Source organism: Pan paniscus, chromosome 2 (genome assembly GCF_029289425.2).
Source record: "Pan paniscus chromosome 2, NHGRI_mPanPan1-v2.0_pri, whole genome shotgun sequence".
Lineage (NCBI taxonomy): Eukaryota > Metazoa > Chordata > Mammalia > Primates > Hominidae > Pan > Pan paniscus.
Window position 1 is genome coordinate 64,579,736 of NC_085926.1, and position 15,360 is coordinate 64,595,095.

General features: G+C 38.0%; 1 protein-coding gene across 3 annotated transcripts in view; it reads right to left on the reverse strand.

Moving 5' to 3' along the window:
* The window catches only part of ADAMTS9 (ADAM metallopeptidase with thrombospondin type 1 motif 9), a 175,637-nt gene that overhangs the window by 144,448 nt on the left and 15,829 nt on the right, over positions 1-15,360 (reverse strand). For all 3 annotated transcript variants that reach the window (XM_003811598.6, XM_063602800.1, XM_003811597.5), the window contains exon 4: positions 1,469-1,758. In XM_003811598.6, coding sequence (XP_003811646.2) covers positions 1,469-1,758 — 290 coding nt within the window. The remainder of the gene's footprint in view (positions 1-1,468; positions 1,759-15,360) is intronic.

Below are 15,360 nucleotides of genomic sequence, written 5' to 3' on the forward strand. Positions count from 1 at the left end.
TCAAATCGTTCAAAAAACAGCAATGTGTAATACAGTATGTGAAAATGCCTCCTGTTTGAAAAGAAGCTGTATATGCAAACATGTTTGCATAAGAAATACCTACAGTTGCACTGCCCAACAGTGGCCATCATCACAAGTGGCTAGTGAGCACTGGTATGTGGCTAGCTCAAATTGAGGTATGCTGAGAGTGTAAAACACACTGGATTTTGAAGCCTTAGTATAAAAAAAGTGAAATATCTCATTAATAATTTTTAAAATAATATTTGATATAAAACATATTGCTAAAATTAATTTTACCTGTTTATATTTTACTTTTTCTTTTTGAGGCAGGGTCTCACTCTGTCACCAAGGCTGATGCGCATGGCGCAATCAAGGCTCACTGTAGCCTCAAACTCCTGGGCTCAAGAGATTCTCTCACCTCAGCTCCCGAGCACCTGAGCCTACTATAGGTCTATGCCACTACACCCGGCTAATTGTTTTTTTTTTAATAGAGACCAGGTCTTGCTATAATGCCCAGGCTGGTCTTAAACTCTGGGCCTCAGATTATCCCACCTCAGCCTCCTAAAGTGTTGGGATTACAGGCATGAGTGACTGCTCCTGGCCATTTTCTTAAAAACTTTTTCTTTTAATGTGGCTACATGAAAATTTAAAATTAGGAATTTTTTAAAATTTAAATACATTTGAAATTAAATATGTGGTTTGCATTATATTTCTATTGGGCAGTGCTTGTCAGAAACATATACAAAAACTTTCAACAGTGGCTGCCTCTGGGAAGGGGGCCTGGAAGTCTGCATAGAGAATGATACTTAGTTTTTAACAATAGTCTTTGGTTCTGATTTTTAAAAAATCATGCAAATTTACTGTGTTTTTAATTCAAAATGGGAGTAGAAAAATAGAATGAAAGCCTCCTAGGCCTCACTCCCCAGGCTACTTAATTAGAATCCTGGGGAAGAGGCTATTTTTAGAAGTTCCACAGGTGACTATGGTTCACAACCAGCCTCCCTAATACTACTGAATATCCACAACTGGCTGTACAAAGTTCCTAAGTGAGGCAAAAAGCATTGGTTTTGGGAACTGGACAAGCTAAAGGCCACAGGCAGTGTCCAAGTGATTTATGAGTGATTTACCTGACCATGGGCAAGTGACCTAACTCCTCTGAGACTCAGTTTTCTTATCTATAAAATGGGCATGATTGATAATCTCACCTGGCAGCGTTGCCAGAAGGATTCAAAATTATACCTTTTAAGTAAGAAGCACATTGTCTAACACAGAATAAACACTCCATATCGATAACCACTGTTGTCAGTTTAAAAAGGCAACCAACAAATAATCTTATATTCTCTTCAGTCACTTGCCTGAATGGCTGAAATGCCAGTTCTGAATGGTCCTCCAAAGCACTGAGTGGAAACCCATTCCCCAATGGCACATTTAGAGACCTCATAAATCACCTTCGTTTGAATGTACTTACAATTGACATTAAAGTTAAAATATAGTGTTGAAGGTTTTCTCCATGGTATGAAACCATTCTGTTGTCTGCCACCACCAAGACTTCTACAAACCGTGGATAGGATAAAAAACGTTTTGTCCTTCTGTGGGTCCTCTTTTCTCTTGTGTTGTCCGTCTTATTACCATAAGCAGAAAATGCCTCTGTTGCTAAGCCGCTGTTTAATGCTGCTACGTCATCAGCCAGGTTAATCCTTTCTCCCCGTTTTCTTGCTCTGGTTTTCTTCTTGTCTTTACTGTGCCTATTTTTGTGTTCTGTAACAAATCAGATGGTATGCATTACATTTCAAGCCACATCTATTTTATATTAAGAATTTAATTTGACACATTTTAAATTGATCCCTCTGTGGTCAAACTACATATAAAAACAAGTCCTCCATACCATGGACTCTACAGATGCACCTCAATCCGTACTCCCACCTAAGTGACTAAGGATTTGAGATTAGCTTCCCTGGGAAGCTTTCATACTTGCTCACTTACGGTATTAGAAAATCAGGCCCGAGCTTAAGGGAAACAATTGCACGTGATTCTTATTCATTTGTTAACAACAGCTTTGCTGGGATTGATTCAAGGAATCTCACACTCACTGTTATTTGCCATAGATATAGTAAGGGCCAGTAATGTAGCTACAGAGCTCTAAAAAACTTAAATGGAGGCTGGGCACGGTGGCTCATGCCTGTAATCCCAGCACTTTGGGAGGCCGAGGCAGGTGAATTTCATGAGGCCAGGAGTTTGAGACCAGACTGGCCAACGTGGCGAAACCCTGTCCTTACCAAACATACAAAAATTAGCCAGGCATGCTGGTACACGTCTGTAATCCCAACTACTCAGGAGGCTGACGCACGAGAATTGCTTGAACCTGGGAGGCAGAGCCTGACGTGAGCTTAGATTGCGCTACTGCACTCCAGCCTGGGTGAGACAAAGGGATACTCTCTCTCAAACAAACAAACAAAAAAGGAAATGTTTCATATATATCACTCGTGCTATTCAATGAGTTCTAATACAAAGAGGTCTGAGAAGTGGACAGGCTAACAGACGATACAGAGGAACTGTAGAAAATGCACAACCAGGTATTTTATTACATTATTAGATCATTTCAATACTTAAAATATTAGAATCACAGCAATTCAATGTCTCTGAATTTTTAATTAACTTACTCCAGGGCTCAGTTAAGGAAATAAATTAAACTCCGAGAGTCTGGGCAGGCAGCTGGGACCATGATTTATAATGTCAGATTAGCTCTACTCATTTCCAGCTCATGCCTAGGCCTCTTCTTGGGTTCTCCACAGTCTTGCTGCTCAGAGTAGGGTCCGTGGACCAGCAAAATTGACAATTAGAAGCTTGTTAAAATGCAGATTCTTTGGCCCCACCCCAGGCCTGAATCTAAACTTAACTAGATCCCCAGGTGACTGATATTAACACTGAAATTTTGAGAATCACTAGTTTCCAACTTGGCTTGAAGTTTATATTACTGATGAAAATACTGAATGTTTGCATCATCAACTATGCAATAAACAGAATAAGCATTAAAGTGCCTGCCAAAATATACTTTGAGTAAAAACAGAATTTAATCAGTTAACTTGACAATCAGATCATAAATGTGCTTTAATGCTTTAATGCCACCAGTTTGTGGTCTAAAATAGGCAACAGAATTGTACAATGAAGAAGTGTATGCTTACCTAACACATAAGGAATAGAATTTGTTACATCAATACCAAAGGTAAAAATAAAAATTAAAAACAGTTAAATTTTAAGTGGTTTCATATTAGAAGGGCCTAAATATTTGACCATTATAACCAATTGCTAAAAGAATCAGTTTAGGCCAGGATGCGCATTTTGCCTGATTGTTTTAGTCATTATTAAAATACAGTGGTCCCCCCTTTTTCATGGTTTCGGTTCCCTTGGTTTCAGTTACCTGCAGTCACCTCAGTCCTTAAATATTAAATGGAAAATTCCAGAAATAAACAATTCATAACCTTTAAATTGCATACCATTCTGAGCAGCGTGATGGACTCTGGCACTATCCTGCCCCATCCTGCCTGGGGCTGGAAATCATCCTTTAAGGTAGCTATATACACACCCCACCTTGTCACCTAGTAGCCATTCCGGTGATCAGATCGACTGTCAAGGTATTGCAGTGTTGTGTTTAAGGAATCCTTATTTTACTTAATGACAGCCTCACAGTGCAAGAGTAGTGATACTGGTAATTCGTATTAAGCCAAAAAGAAGCTGTAAAGTGCTTCCTTTAAGCGAAAAGGTGAAAATTCCCAACTTAATAAGCAAAGAAAAAAAAAAACGTTGCATGCTGAGGTTGTTAAGGTCTATGGTAAGAACAAATCTTCCCTCTGTGAAATTGTGAAGAATGAAAAGAAGCTGGTGCTAGTTTTGCTGTCACACCTCAAACTGCAAAAGTTACGGATACAGTGCACAATCAGTTTATTTAAGATGGAAAGTCATTAAATTTGTGGTTGGAAGACAGGAACAGAAACTTTCTGGCTGATGGCAATCAGATTGGTACTATGTGTGGTTTTAGACATCCACTGGGGATCTTGGAACATATACCCCAAGGGTAAGGGAGGATTACTATAGTAAAATCTGAACAAGCTGTCAAACAAGTTTTATGCAGTCCAGTTATAGATAATATCGCTAGCCAAAAACCTGGTACATAAGATGTAACATTAGATTCTTCTTCTAGTTTTTCTTTCAAGAACACTCATATATGTATACCAATGCCAATGGGTATTGCATGTCTACCAACTGGCATTTGTATACATATATGAGCTTTCAATATATGCATACCAGGACCAAATCAATTGTTAAATCATCAAATGAATGTAGACTAGATATTAGACAAGCACCTACTATGTACCAGGCATTGAATTCGGCTCTTTTATGTATGTTATCTTACTTACTCCTTTCAAAGCGAGAAAATTACCTCTATTTTTCCGATGAGGAAAATAAGTCTCAAAGAAATTAGCAACTTATTCAAAGTCACATTGCAGGAAGTGGAGGTACAAGGAATCAGTCGTAGATTTGCTCAATTCCCGAAACTGTGCTCTTTCGATTAGGTGAGCTTTCTCAACAGCTACGATTTGAAATGAGCTCATGATTTGGTGAACAGCTTCCAAAGTAAATGTGAATTGAGAAAAAGACAGTGCCTGGTGGATATTTTCACGAAGATTTTTGCTTTTTACAACAGGTGTATGGAAGCTATGTTGAAAATTAAATTTTTTTAATACATTAAGAAAGTATATCACTTATACTGTGAAAAATAAATAGTCCTTGCTTAATGTCTTCTGTAAATATTATAATTTGATTTATTATAGTAAGTAAAGTGTTAGACATTTTAGAAGATTTAAAGTCTCTATTAGTTTTCTATTTCTCATTTGTTGATTTCTGCTCTAATCTCGATTTCTTTTCTTCTGCTTGCTTTAGTTTTAACTTGCTCTTTTCTTTCTGTTGCCTTAAAGTAGAAGGTTAGGTTATTGCTTTGAGACCTTTCTTCTTTCTTCATAGAAGTATTTACAGCTCTAAAGTTTCTTCTAAGCCCTGCTTTAGCACCATCCCATGTTTTGGTATGTTGAGTCTTCATTTTCATTCATCTCAAAATATTTTCTGCTTTCTCCTTTGAATCATTGTTCATTTAGGAGTGTGCTGTTTAATTTCCACATACTTTTGAGCTTCTCATTTTTTGTCTGTAATGGATTTCTAATTTTGTTACATTGTGATCAGCAAATATGTTCTGTATTACTTTTATCCTTTTAAATGTATTGAAATTTGTTTTATGTTCTTGCATCTGGTGTGTGCTGCAGAATGTTTCATGTTCACTTCAGAATACTCTGCTGTTCGTGGGGTAACGTGTCCAATAGATATCTCTTAGTAGTTGGTTTATAGTGTTGGGCAACTTTTCTACTTCCTTGTCAATCTTCTGCCTGGCTGCTCTATCCATTATTGAAAGTGGGGTGCTGAAGTTTCCAATTATTGTTGTTGAATTGTCTATTTCTCCCTCCATTTCTGTCAGTTTTTGCTTTACATATTTTGGTGTTCTGTTCTCAGGTGCATACATGTTTATAATTATTATATCTTCCTTATAAATTGACTTTTTTATCGTTATAAAACACTTTGATGGACTTTATTCTACCAGGAAAGTTAAAGAAGCCAGTCACAAAAGACCACACATCAAAGGTCCCCAGTCATAGGAAATGTCTAAAACTGGGAAATCTACAGAGACAGAAAGTAGAGTAGTACAAGTTGGGTATCCCTTATCTGAAAACCCCAAATCCAAAATGCTCCGAAATTCAAAACTTTTTAATGCTCCGAAATTCAAAACTTTTTAAATGCTGACATGACACCACCAAGTGGAAAATTCCACACATAAGTATTTAACACAAACTTTATTTCATGCACACAATTAATAAAACTATTGAATAAAATTGCCTTCAGCCGATGTGTATGAGGTGTATATGAAAGAGATATGTTTAGACTTGGGTTCTATGCCCAAGATGTCTCACTATGTATATGCAAGCATCCTAAAATCCAAAAAAATCCAAAATCCGAAAGAATTCTAGTCTCAAGCATTTTGGACAGAGATGGAGTGGGGAGATGGGAGTGTGGTTAGCTAAAAAGTACAGATTCTTTTTCTCAAGTGATAAAAATATCCTAAAATTGACTGAAATGATGATTATACATATCTGTGGATATACCAAAGAATCATTAAACTGTACAGTTTAAATGGGTGAGTAATATGTATGGGACTTATACTTCAATAAAGCTGTTTAAAAAAGAGAAACTATATCACTAAGTTAGTGAAAAGTAAATAATCCTTAATGTTTTCTGTAAATATCATGATTTTATTTATTGGATTTACTTAGAGAAGAGTACTGCAGTGAGAACAACACTCAGGAAATGTTGTATGGAATTCTTTTTTTTTTTTTTTTGACCACTAAGGGGAAAAACAAATGTACTATCAGAATCATCAGAGAGGACTTGGGCACAAGAAAACCTGCAGATGAATCAAGGCCATACATGGAAACAAAGTATACTTATAAATAAAATCAAAGAAATGAAGGCATTAATCAGAAAGAGGCTACAATTTCTACCAGCAAACAACTCATGTAATCGTAATATTTCTGGAGGATATTTCACCCACAAGTAATCTGTGTATCAAAGAAATAATTCAGCATACTTTAGGTGGCATGAAAATGTAAAACCCAAATTATTTCTTCAGGATCAAAAGCAATATCTTCTAAAACAGAATGCTCCTCAGTCTTTTATCAATCTGACCTTTTTCTCCTAGTGAGTTAGAATGATATTTATTCACCTAATTAATCCAACTAATTTCTATCACATTAACCATTTTAGCAAGCAACTTTGAATTTCTCATTAAAAATAGCATTAAAAATAGACACTATATCTTGTATACCCACTCAACTCTCTTGCTTCTGAATAGAGTTGTAATAACAGAATAGTTTTCACCAACGGAGTACACACTGTTAGGATAAACAGAAAGTGATCCACATTTCTCTTTTGTGAGCTTTTAGTGTAATGCTAAAGGAGGAATAGAGGCTAGTGTTTCAGGAATTTGCAAAGTCACTTTGCTTACAGTTTAATCAGAACGGGCTACATAATAAAATTTCACTGTCCTGGAGAGCACTGAAAAAATGGTCTGTGTATTCTTGCTCTTCTTTTTTTCCTCCTACGTAGTTTTACATTTATGATTAATTTTTAATAATAGTTTAAGATTATTTATATACCATACAATTTTCAAAGTATGAAGTTCAGTGGTTTTCAGGATATTCACAGAGTTCCACAATCATGGCCACCATCTAACTTTAGAATATTTTCATAATCCCAAGGAGAAATCCCATACCTCTTAGCAGCCATTCCATTCTCCCCTTTCCTCAGCCCCTGGCAATCACTAACCTATATTGTTGTATTTATAAATTTGCCTATTCTGACATGTCATGTAAGTAGTCATACAATATGTGGCCTTCTGTGACTGGCTTCTTTCACTTAGTACAATGTTTTCAAGGTTCGTCTATGTTGTAGCATGCATCAGTATTCCATTACTTGTTACTGTTAAATATTCTACTGTATGGATATACCACATAATGTTTATCCATTCATCATTGGTGGACATTTGGGTGGACATTCAACCCAACTGAATAAGAACATTGCTGCTATGAACATTCATGTGCAAGGTTTTGGGTGAATATATTTTTGTTCTTCTTGTGTATATACATAGCCGCAGAGTTGCTAGGTCATACAGTAACTCTATGTATAACATTTTGAAGAACTGCCAAATTGTTTTCCAAAGTGGTTACACCATTTTCTTGCTTCTTCTTGAAGTTCAAATAAGACACTTCGAAACAGGACATCATTTTTTCATGTTTCTTCTTCTTTGAGGGTTCCTCAAAAATTAATCATGTTTACTTAATTAAATAGCTTATGAAGAACCTGGCCCAGCTCAAATCCTAAAATAGCATATTGATGCCTCCAAGTAGTAAACGCATGTTTGCATTAGAAGAAAAGTGTAATACTTAGCAATCTGAATCCTCATATATGCATCTAAATAAATTTAGACGTGTTTAAAAAAGCTCTAACTGGCAACTGTATGTTTCCTATCGCCACATCATAGGTATTACAGTTCTAACATTTTATTACAAGGACATGAGTTAATACTGGCTTTTGCAACTACTTTGGCGTCGATGCTCACAAAAGGGAAGTAGTCACGCTTACACTGCCACAAACAGCCAATGTTTGAAGAACTCATGCAATGAAGGGAGGGAGGCCCGATTTAAGTCCTATTTGACCTTGGGCACATAACTGACTCCTGCTCACCCTCCGTCTTCCCACTTATAATGTGGAGTAAGAACAGTACCTATTTCATAGAGTGGCTTTGAGGAATAATTGGAGATCATGCATGCAAAGGGCTAGCACAGTGCCTAGTGCATAGGAACGAATGAATAGATATCATTATCATATTTTTCTATTTTTTGCCAGTCACAAAATCATAAAGTGAGTTGGAACTAAAAGGAACCATTTAAGGTAGAGTGACTAAGTATGCTTAAAAACAATTTTCTGGCTTACATTAACAATTTCAAAGCCATGAGCTGTATACTCCTAGTGGGGCAAATCAGCACAGAGTGTGCCTGATTGCATTTCTGACATCCAACTTTTTAATACTGTGAAAAAAGGAGGAACTACAAATCCAGAATTGCTGAGGGCTGGTCTTCACCCTACTATCCCATATGAAGGATCTTTTCTGAGTCACTTCTCTGGGCCTCAGTTTCCTGACCTTTAAATGGGCATATAAATACTTGCTTCCATCTTATGGCTATTTTGAGAATTAAATAAGAAAGCATATAGAGAATTTCTTATAAATTATAAGTTAAATTTTTAAAAAATTCACTCCTGGAACATCGATTTTGTGCCAAGTACTGGGCTAGATAAGTTGAAATAAACAACAGCCACGACAAAACAAGAATAAAACGTGGGTCCGATCTTTTAAAAAAAGGATTATAAAAATTTAAGATAGTATCCTTATTTTAAAAAACCTCACAGCAAAAAACTTTAACATCTGCTGATTTATTGGTAAAAATGTTTTAAATGAGCTTCACTTCACATTGCAATACAATAAAATGCACAGTATGTTACTAAATAACTGGGATTATTTCAGCAAATACCAGCCAGGCCTCGTTATTCAGTGGTTACTCACTGAAGTGTTTCCCACCAAATGGGGTTGGGCCGAGGAGATCTGAATGTTAACATTAACAGTTGGAAAGTTAATTATTGCTCTCTATTTTGTAAGGTTTATCAAAATGTAACTGAGTTTCCTCAAGGCGCTGGGCTACCTTGTGACTTCACAGAGCACAGGACCAAAGGGAGGATTCAGGAGCAAGGCGAGACCCCTTTCTACTCCACCCAAGCTTGACAGAGAGAAGGAAGTCTGAACAGGAATCATCTGTGGTGTTCCACTTGGATTCTGGAGCCAGGCCAACCCTGGTTTCCATTCCTCCCCTAAAGCTACTCTAGTTGCCCTTTCTTGTGTCATTTCCTTCTTTAAAGCCTCAGTTTCCTCATCTGTAAAATGATGGTAATAACAGCATACTGCAAATAGTAACTGTGGAGATTAAAAGAGATAATATATAAAATGCCCTTAAAGCAGGGCATGACACAGAGGACAGGTCCATTACATATTTAACATAATAATAATTATTAGTGGTATTGTTTTACTTGTAGCATGCAAAACATCTGATCTTTATAAATTAGTATATTGACATTCTCAAACAAAACAATTTTGTTTTAGAAAGAATCTTTGATGGGGTGCAGTGGATCCTCCTGTAATCCCAGAAATTTAGGAGGTGAAGGCAGGAGGAATGCTTGAGGCTAGGAGTTCAAGACCAGCATATGCAACAAAGGGATACCCTGTCTCAACAAAAATCAACCAAACAAACAATAGTGTGAGCTGTTGTTTTTTTGTTTCATTATTTTTTTTTTAAGTGATGTGCCCAGTGTCAAGTAGTGCTACATGCACAGTGCTGACAGTAAATAAATACAAACAGTGGTGGCAGAAGAGATTGTGGCTAAGACTCACTTTGGGCTGGCCTGAACCTTTATAAACAATGTTTCCATGAGAGTGGTTTATGGAACATTAGTCCCATAACATAGTTCCAAAAACAAATCAATTAACTTTGCAAAACACTTAACACAGCATGCACATCTGGAACTTGCTCCATGCACATTAGCATTTTAAGAGCCCTGAGAAGTCTTGCAGGAAAGAAACCAGTTTACATGTGTTGAGTCGCATGATTGCCAAACTTAAGGGATCTTTGCCAAGTTAAGAGGCAAGTGATGGGGACAGCACCATCACTAGAACTATAACAAGACGCAGGTGGGATGTGTGGATGGGCTTCCCTCTCAGGGAGAGAAGGGCGTGCGAGTGGAAGGCAACAACTGAGAAGCTTCTTGGCTTTTAAGGGGCGGTGGTGGGCAGTGGAAGGTGTCTGAGGGTCCCCTCACTACCTTCTAAGGGGGTGGGTGCCTCCAGCTACCTGGGGAGTTAAATTTGCTGACTTGGGCATGAGAGCTGGGTGCACTACCCCCAAAAGCCCTTCTGTGTCCTTTTCATTCTCCATTCTGTAGCTCCTTCAACTAAGTGTGATAACAACAATGACTATAGGCTATAATCATACTGGCCAACGTTTGTTGGGTGCTTTTCTCTGTGTCAGGCACTCTCCTAAGCACTTCATATGGATTAACTTGATTATTCCTCAAAGCAACCCGATATGGTAGGAACTATTACCTTCATTTCAGAAATGAGGAAACTGAGGGACACTTGAAATAACTTGAGAAAATATTTAAAGTATCTATTTGAAGTAGTATAAGACGCTGAACATCCCAGGGCCTGTGTTTTACTAAGAGACTATTTAGTTTTGCTATTAATATCCTGCAAAGTACCCTTTAGGAAATGTTGGTTTCGATTCACTCCATCTCTTAGCAGTAGCGGGAGAGTGACCTTTCTGCCTGTCAGGGTGCCAACTGCCCACAGACACCCTGTCCTGGCTGCAGTGCACTTGCCATGGCTGCCTCTCAGGCTGCTTTGTGCCACGGCTTGGCATCTCCCAAGCTTGCACTCTCCAGTAGAAATAAAATGCAAGCCACACGTGAAAGTTAAGAATTTCTAGTAGCCACGTTTTTTTAACGTCAAAAGGAACAGAAGAAATTAATTTTAATAATAGAGTCTATTGAACCCAATTATGCAAAATATTATTTCAACATGTGACACTAGCCACATCTCAAGGGCCTCCTGGTGACCGTATAGGATGGTGCATTCTAGGCAGGAAAGTGTTTACAGAGTGGATACCAGAGACAGCGTATTGTGGGAGATAAGAGTGTGAGCTCAGGAATCAGAGAGACCCGTGTGTAAATCCCAGCTGCTCTGCATTCAATCTGTGTGACCTCTGGTGAGTCACTTCAGCCCTCTGTGCCTCAGTTTCCTCATCTGTGAAAAGGGAATAATGACAGTTCATGCCTAATAGGGCAGTAGGGAAGGTGAAATGACTTACTCTACATAAAGTGTCGGAACAGGGCCTGGTGGGTAGGAAGTCCTCTGGAGGCACGGGCTGTGCTGACTCTCATTACTTAGAATGAGCAGCAGGTTAAGGCTGCTGGAACGAAGTGGCTCCCAGGCCTGCTGCTGGGATCTGCCTGCTATCTGACATTTCACTGCAGCTCGTGGGTGGCCCTGAAGCTCAATGTGGTGCCTGTGGTGGGTCTAGGTATCATTCTCATATCAGAGATTAAAGCGCAGTTGGGCTGGAGCTCTTTAAAAAGGCATCTAAGCAACTCGTAGGGAGTGTATCTCCCACATTCTTTTGATACACAGGTCTCCTAGTTTACAGGCACTGAGGACTGGTTTATAAGGCCTGCAACTGAAACCCTTTTGCATCACAATGTCCATGTTCCATGACCACGGAAGTGAGTGACCACAGGGGAATGCTGTGCTCCAATGACCAGTGAACCTCACTGGTCTTCCTCCCCAGCCACAGGCCACCTTCCCCAATACCCTGGCCCAGCTCAGAAAAGGCTTGATTGGTTTATTTATTTTAAAATCATATTTGGTTGCTGTACACTCAACTCTTGATATGACAACTTAATCCCTTAAATGAATTGAAAGCTTTCTATCTTTCTCTATAAGCTTGAGACAACTTCTTGAACAGTCTCACCAGTTCATTCTTAATTATTCCCACACTTAAATACAATGGCACTTCCCAAAGCTCATTTGAGTCATACTTTTGAACATCCCCTTTCCAGGCACCATCTGCAGCTTTTCCTTGTGTTACAGCCTGGAAAGAACACAGGACTGGGAAGTAAGAGGCCTGTGTTCAATTTTGCCATTTGTTCTAGCTCCAAGATTAGGAGTCCCTTCAAAGTTCTGGGCCTTGATCCTCTTATCCATAAAGAGAAGGCCTGGAATAGAAGTTCTCTCTAAAGTTTCCTCCAGTATTAAAAATTTATGAATTCTTATATTTTAAAAGATAAAAGTGAGTAATGATTAAAAATGAAGTTCTGAGTTTCCAAAGGGGCAAAACCCAACAGAGATTCCCTCTGAGCCACTGTCACTGTCAGAAAGGGTATGGATGAAACAGTCAGCAGGGTGGCAGGGTAGAATAAGACAGAATGACTCCAAAAGAGAGAGAACAACACAAAAGGAGTGGACTTTTGCTGATGTTAACTTATATTAAGGGGAGTACAGTCTACACATCTCCATTACTCATTGGGAAAATTTTATTTCGGACCTGCTAAAACAGATAATAGTTTCTGAAAAACCACTTCTATTTTCTCTAATTTGACTTGTTACAATGAAATAACATGAAATGTGAGAATTAGGAAACTGGCTTGAAAGAAAAAAAAGTATACAATCAAAGATACCGCTGGAAAAGCATTTAAATTGTCCACAAAGCACAGAATGGAAGCTTTCAGGATTTATGGAGTTATATCTTCTATCCCTCTTCAGCAGCAGGGCATGTGGTCACAAGGGCTGAATCTCATACTATTAATACCAAACTCTTCTACCTCTGTCTCTGTCTCATTGCCCCTCTGGCTCTCTCTTTCTCTCCTGTCTGCATGCACATACACACATGCAACATACATGCAAAACAACACAGTTGCATTCTTACCTATGCAGAGGCTCCTCTGGACCTGTTTTCACCCATGAGCTAAGACAACACATTCCCATCAAAAAATACACTGGTTGGACATGGAGAGTTGTGTTTCTGGATACAGATGAGCAATAAAAATAACAACTGCCTTTTCTCTTGGCCTAGACCATGGCTTTGAATAATAAATCCTAAATAAACCTCTCCTATTCCATTTTTTTGGACAAGCTCTATACTGCATGCTCCACTATACTTTCTTGCTGTGTAGTTCTGGGACTGCATGAAATCTACGGTGCATGAAGTATTGGCGATAAAATAAAGAAGCTATGTATGAAATAAGCATTTGCAAATTAAGAGACTTTTTGAAAGACAAGCCACAATCTAGGAGACAATATTTGCAAACTATATCTGACAAAGGACTTATATACAGAATAAAGAACTTTCAGACTTCAGTAATAGGAAAGCAAATATTCTAAGTTTTAAAAAATGGCTGAAAGATTTGAACAGACACTTCACCAAAGAAGATACATGGATAGCAAATATGCACATGAAGAATACTCAATATCATTAGCCTTTAGGTAAATGCAAATAAAAACTACAATGAAATTCCACTAAACACCTATTAGAATAGCTAAACTTCAAAAAACAAAAGCAGAACAACAAAATGTTGACAATACCAAGTGCTAGAAAGGATGCAGTGGAACTGGAACTTTCATACCCTGCAGGCGGGGCTACAAAATGGCACAACCACTTTGCAAAATATATTGGCAGTTTCTAATAGAGTGAAACATACATTAACCACACAAGCCAGTAATCTTATGCCTAGGTATTTATCCAAATGAAGTGGAAACTTATGTTCACACAAAAATCTGTATGCAAATGTTTATAGTGGCTTTATTTGTAATGGTCAAAAACTGTCGCTCAAGTGGGTAATGGTTAAAGAAATGGTGATGTATCCATTCAATGGAATACAGCTCACCAATAAAAAAGGATGAATTACTGATACAGGCAACAATGTGGATGAACCTCAAACACACTGTGCTTAGTGATTATTTATATATTCTGCAAAAGGCAAAACTATAGAGACAGAAAACAGGGGTGGGGAGAGGGGCTGATTACAAAGGACACCAAAAACTGTTCTTTAACTTGATTATCACGATGGTTCTATGACTGTATACATTTGCCAAAACCTGCAGAACTGTATGCTAGGAAGGGTAAATGTTACAGCATGTAAATTATACATTAATAGAAAAATGGAAGGAAAACACTAGGAAACACGAATGGAAAATAAAAAGATTTTTCAAAAAATAAAAAATAATTAGCAGAAAAATTCTCAAGCCAATAACATTAACTTGAACTTTTTCCACACAGCAACTGCATTTTTAACATTCATTCTAATTCTAATGTCATATAGGAATTGGGAATCAATAAAAAGGAAGACTTGTGCCAACATTTGCCTCACGTTTGACTTTGCTCCTTCTCAAAGCCCACTACTCAGTCACATGTGCATACCACATCAGATCTTGCATTTACCCATGCTCTTTTTGTGATATTCAGATTATTTATTAATGATTTTCAGTTGCACAGAACATCCATGCAGATATCTGGTCCACAGGTAAAAAGTCAAATGAGAAAACACAGCCATAAATGGCTATAATAAAGACTCTTTTATGATACAATTATCATAAAGAAACCATCTTTGGCAGATACAAAGGTGCAAAATGTTAAACCTCAATGCATGATAAAATAGCACTTTATTAACCAAAGTGGGCTTATCCCCTCATATGAAGAAACTCAAGAAACTTTGCCATGTCTTACTTTAAAAAGACAGCCTACTCAAGTGAAAGGTCTGAAGGGTTCTCAGGTTAACAAGAAAATCCTCCTGCCTCTGTCAGCTAGATGGCCCTCTTCCAGAGCCTTCTGCTGATTCTGAAGTCCCTTCTAAAGAAAGATGTGCGTCTTAGCCAATTTCAGATGGTTCCTATGAAGGTGAACACATTATCAAGTATTCACCCTTGTAGCACCCCTTTTCTTCAGCAGGGAATGGGTTTCTGAAGCAAAGTGTCAGGAATCCCTACAATATGATTAGCAAGAAACAGGGAAAGTCCTGAGATGGCACAGAAGGTGTAAAGCAGGCAGCTCTTCTGGCTGTCTTTGGATCCAGAAGCTTAATTAAAAAGTTTTAGGGGCCAAGTGT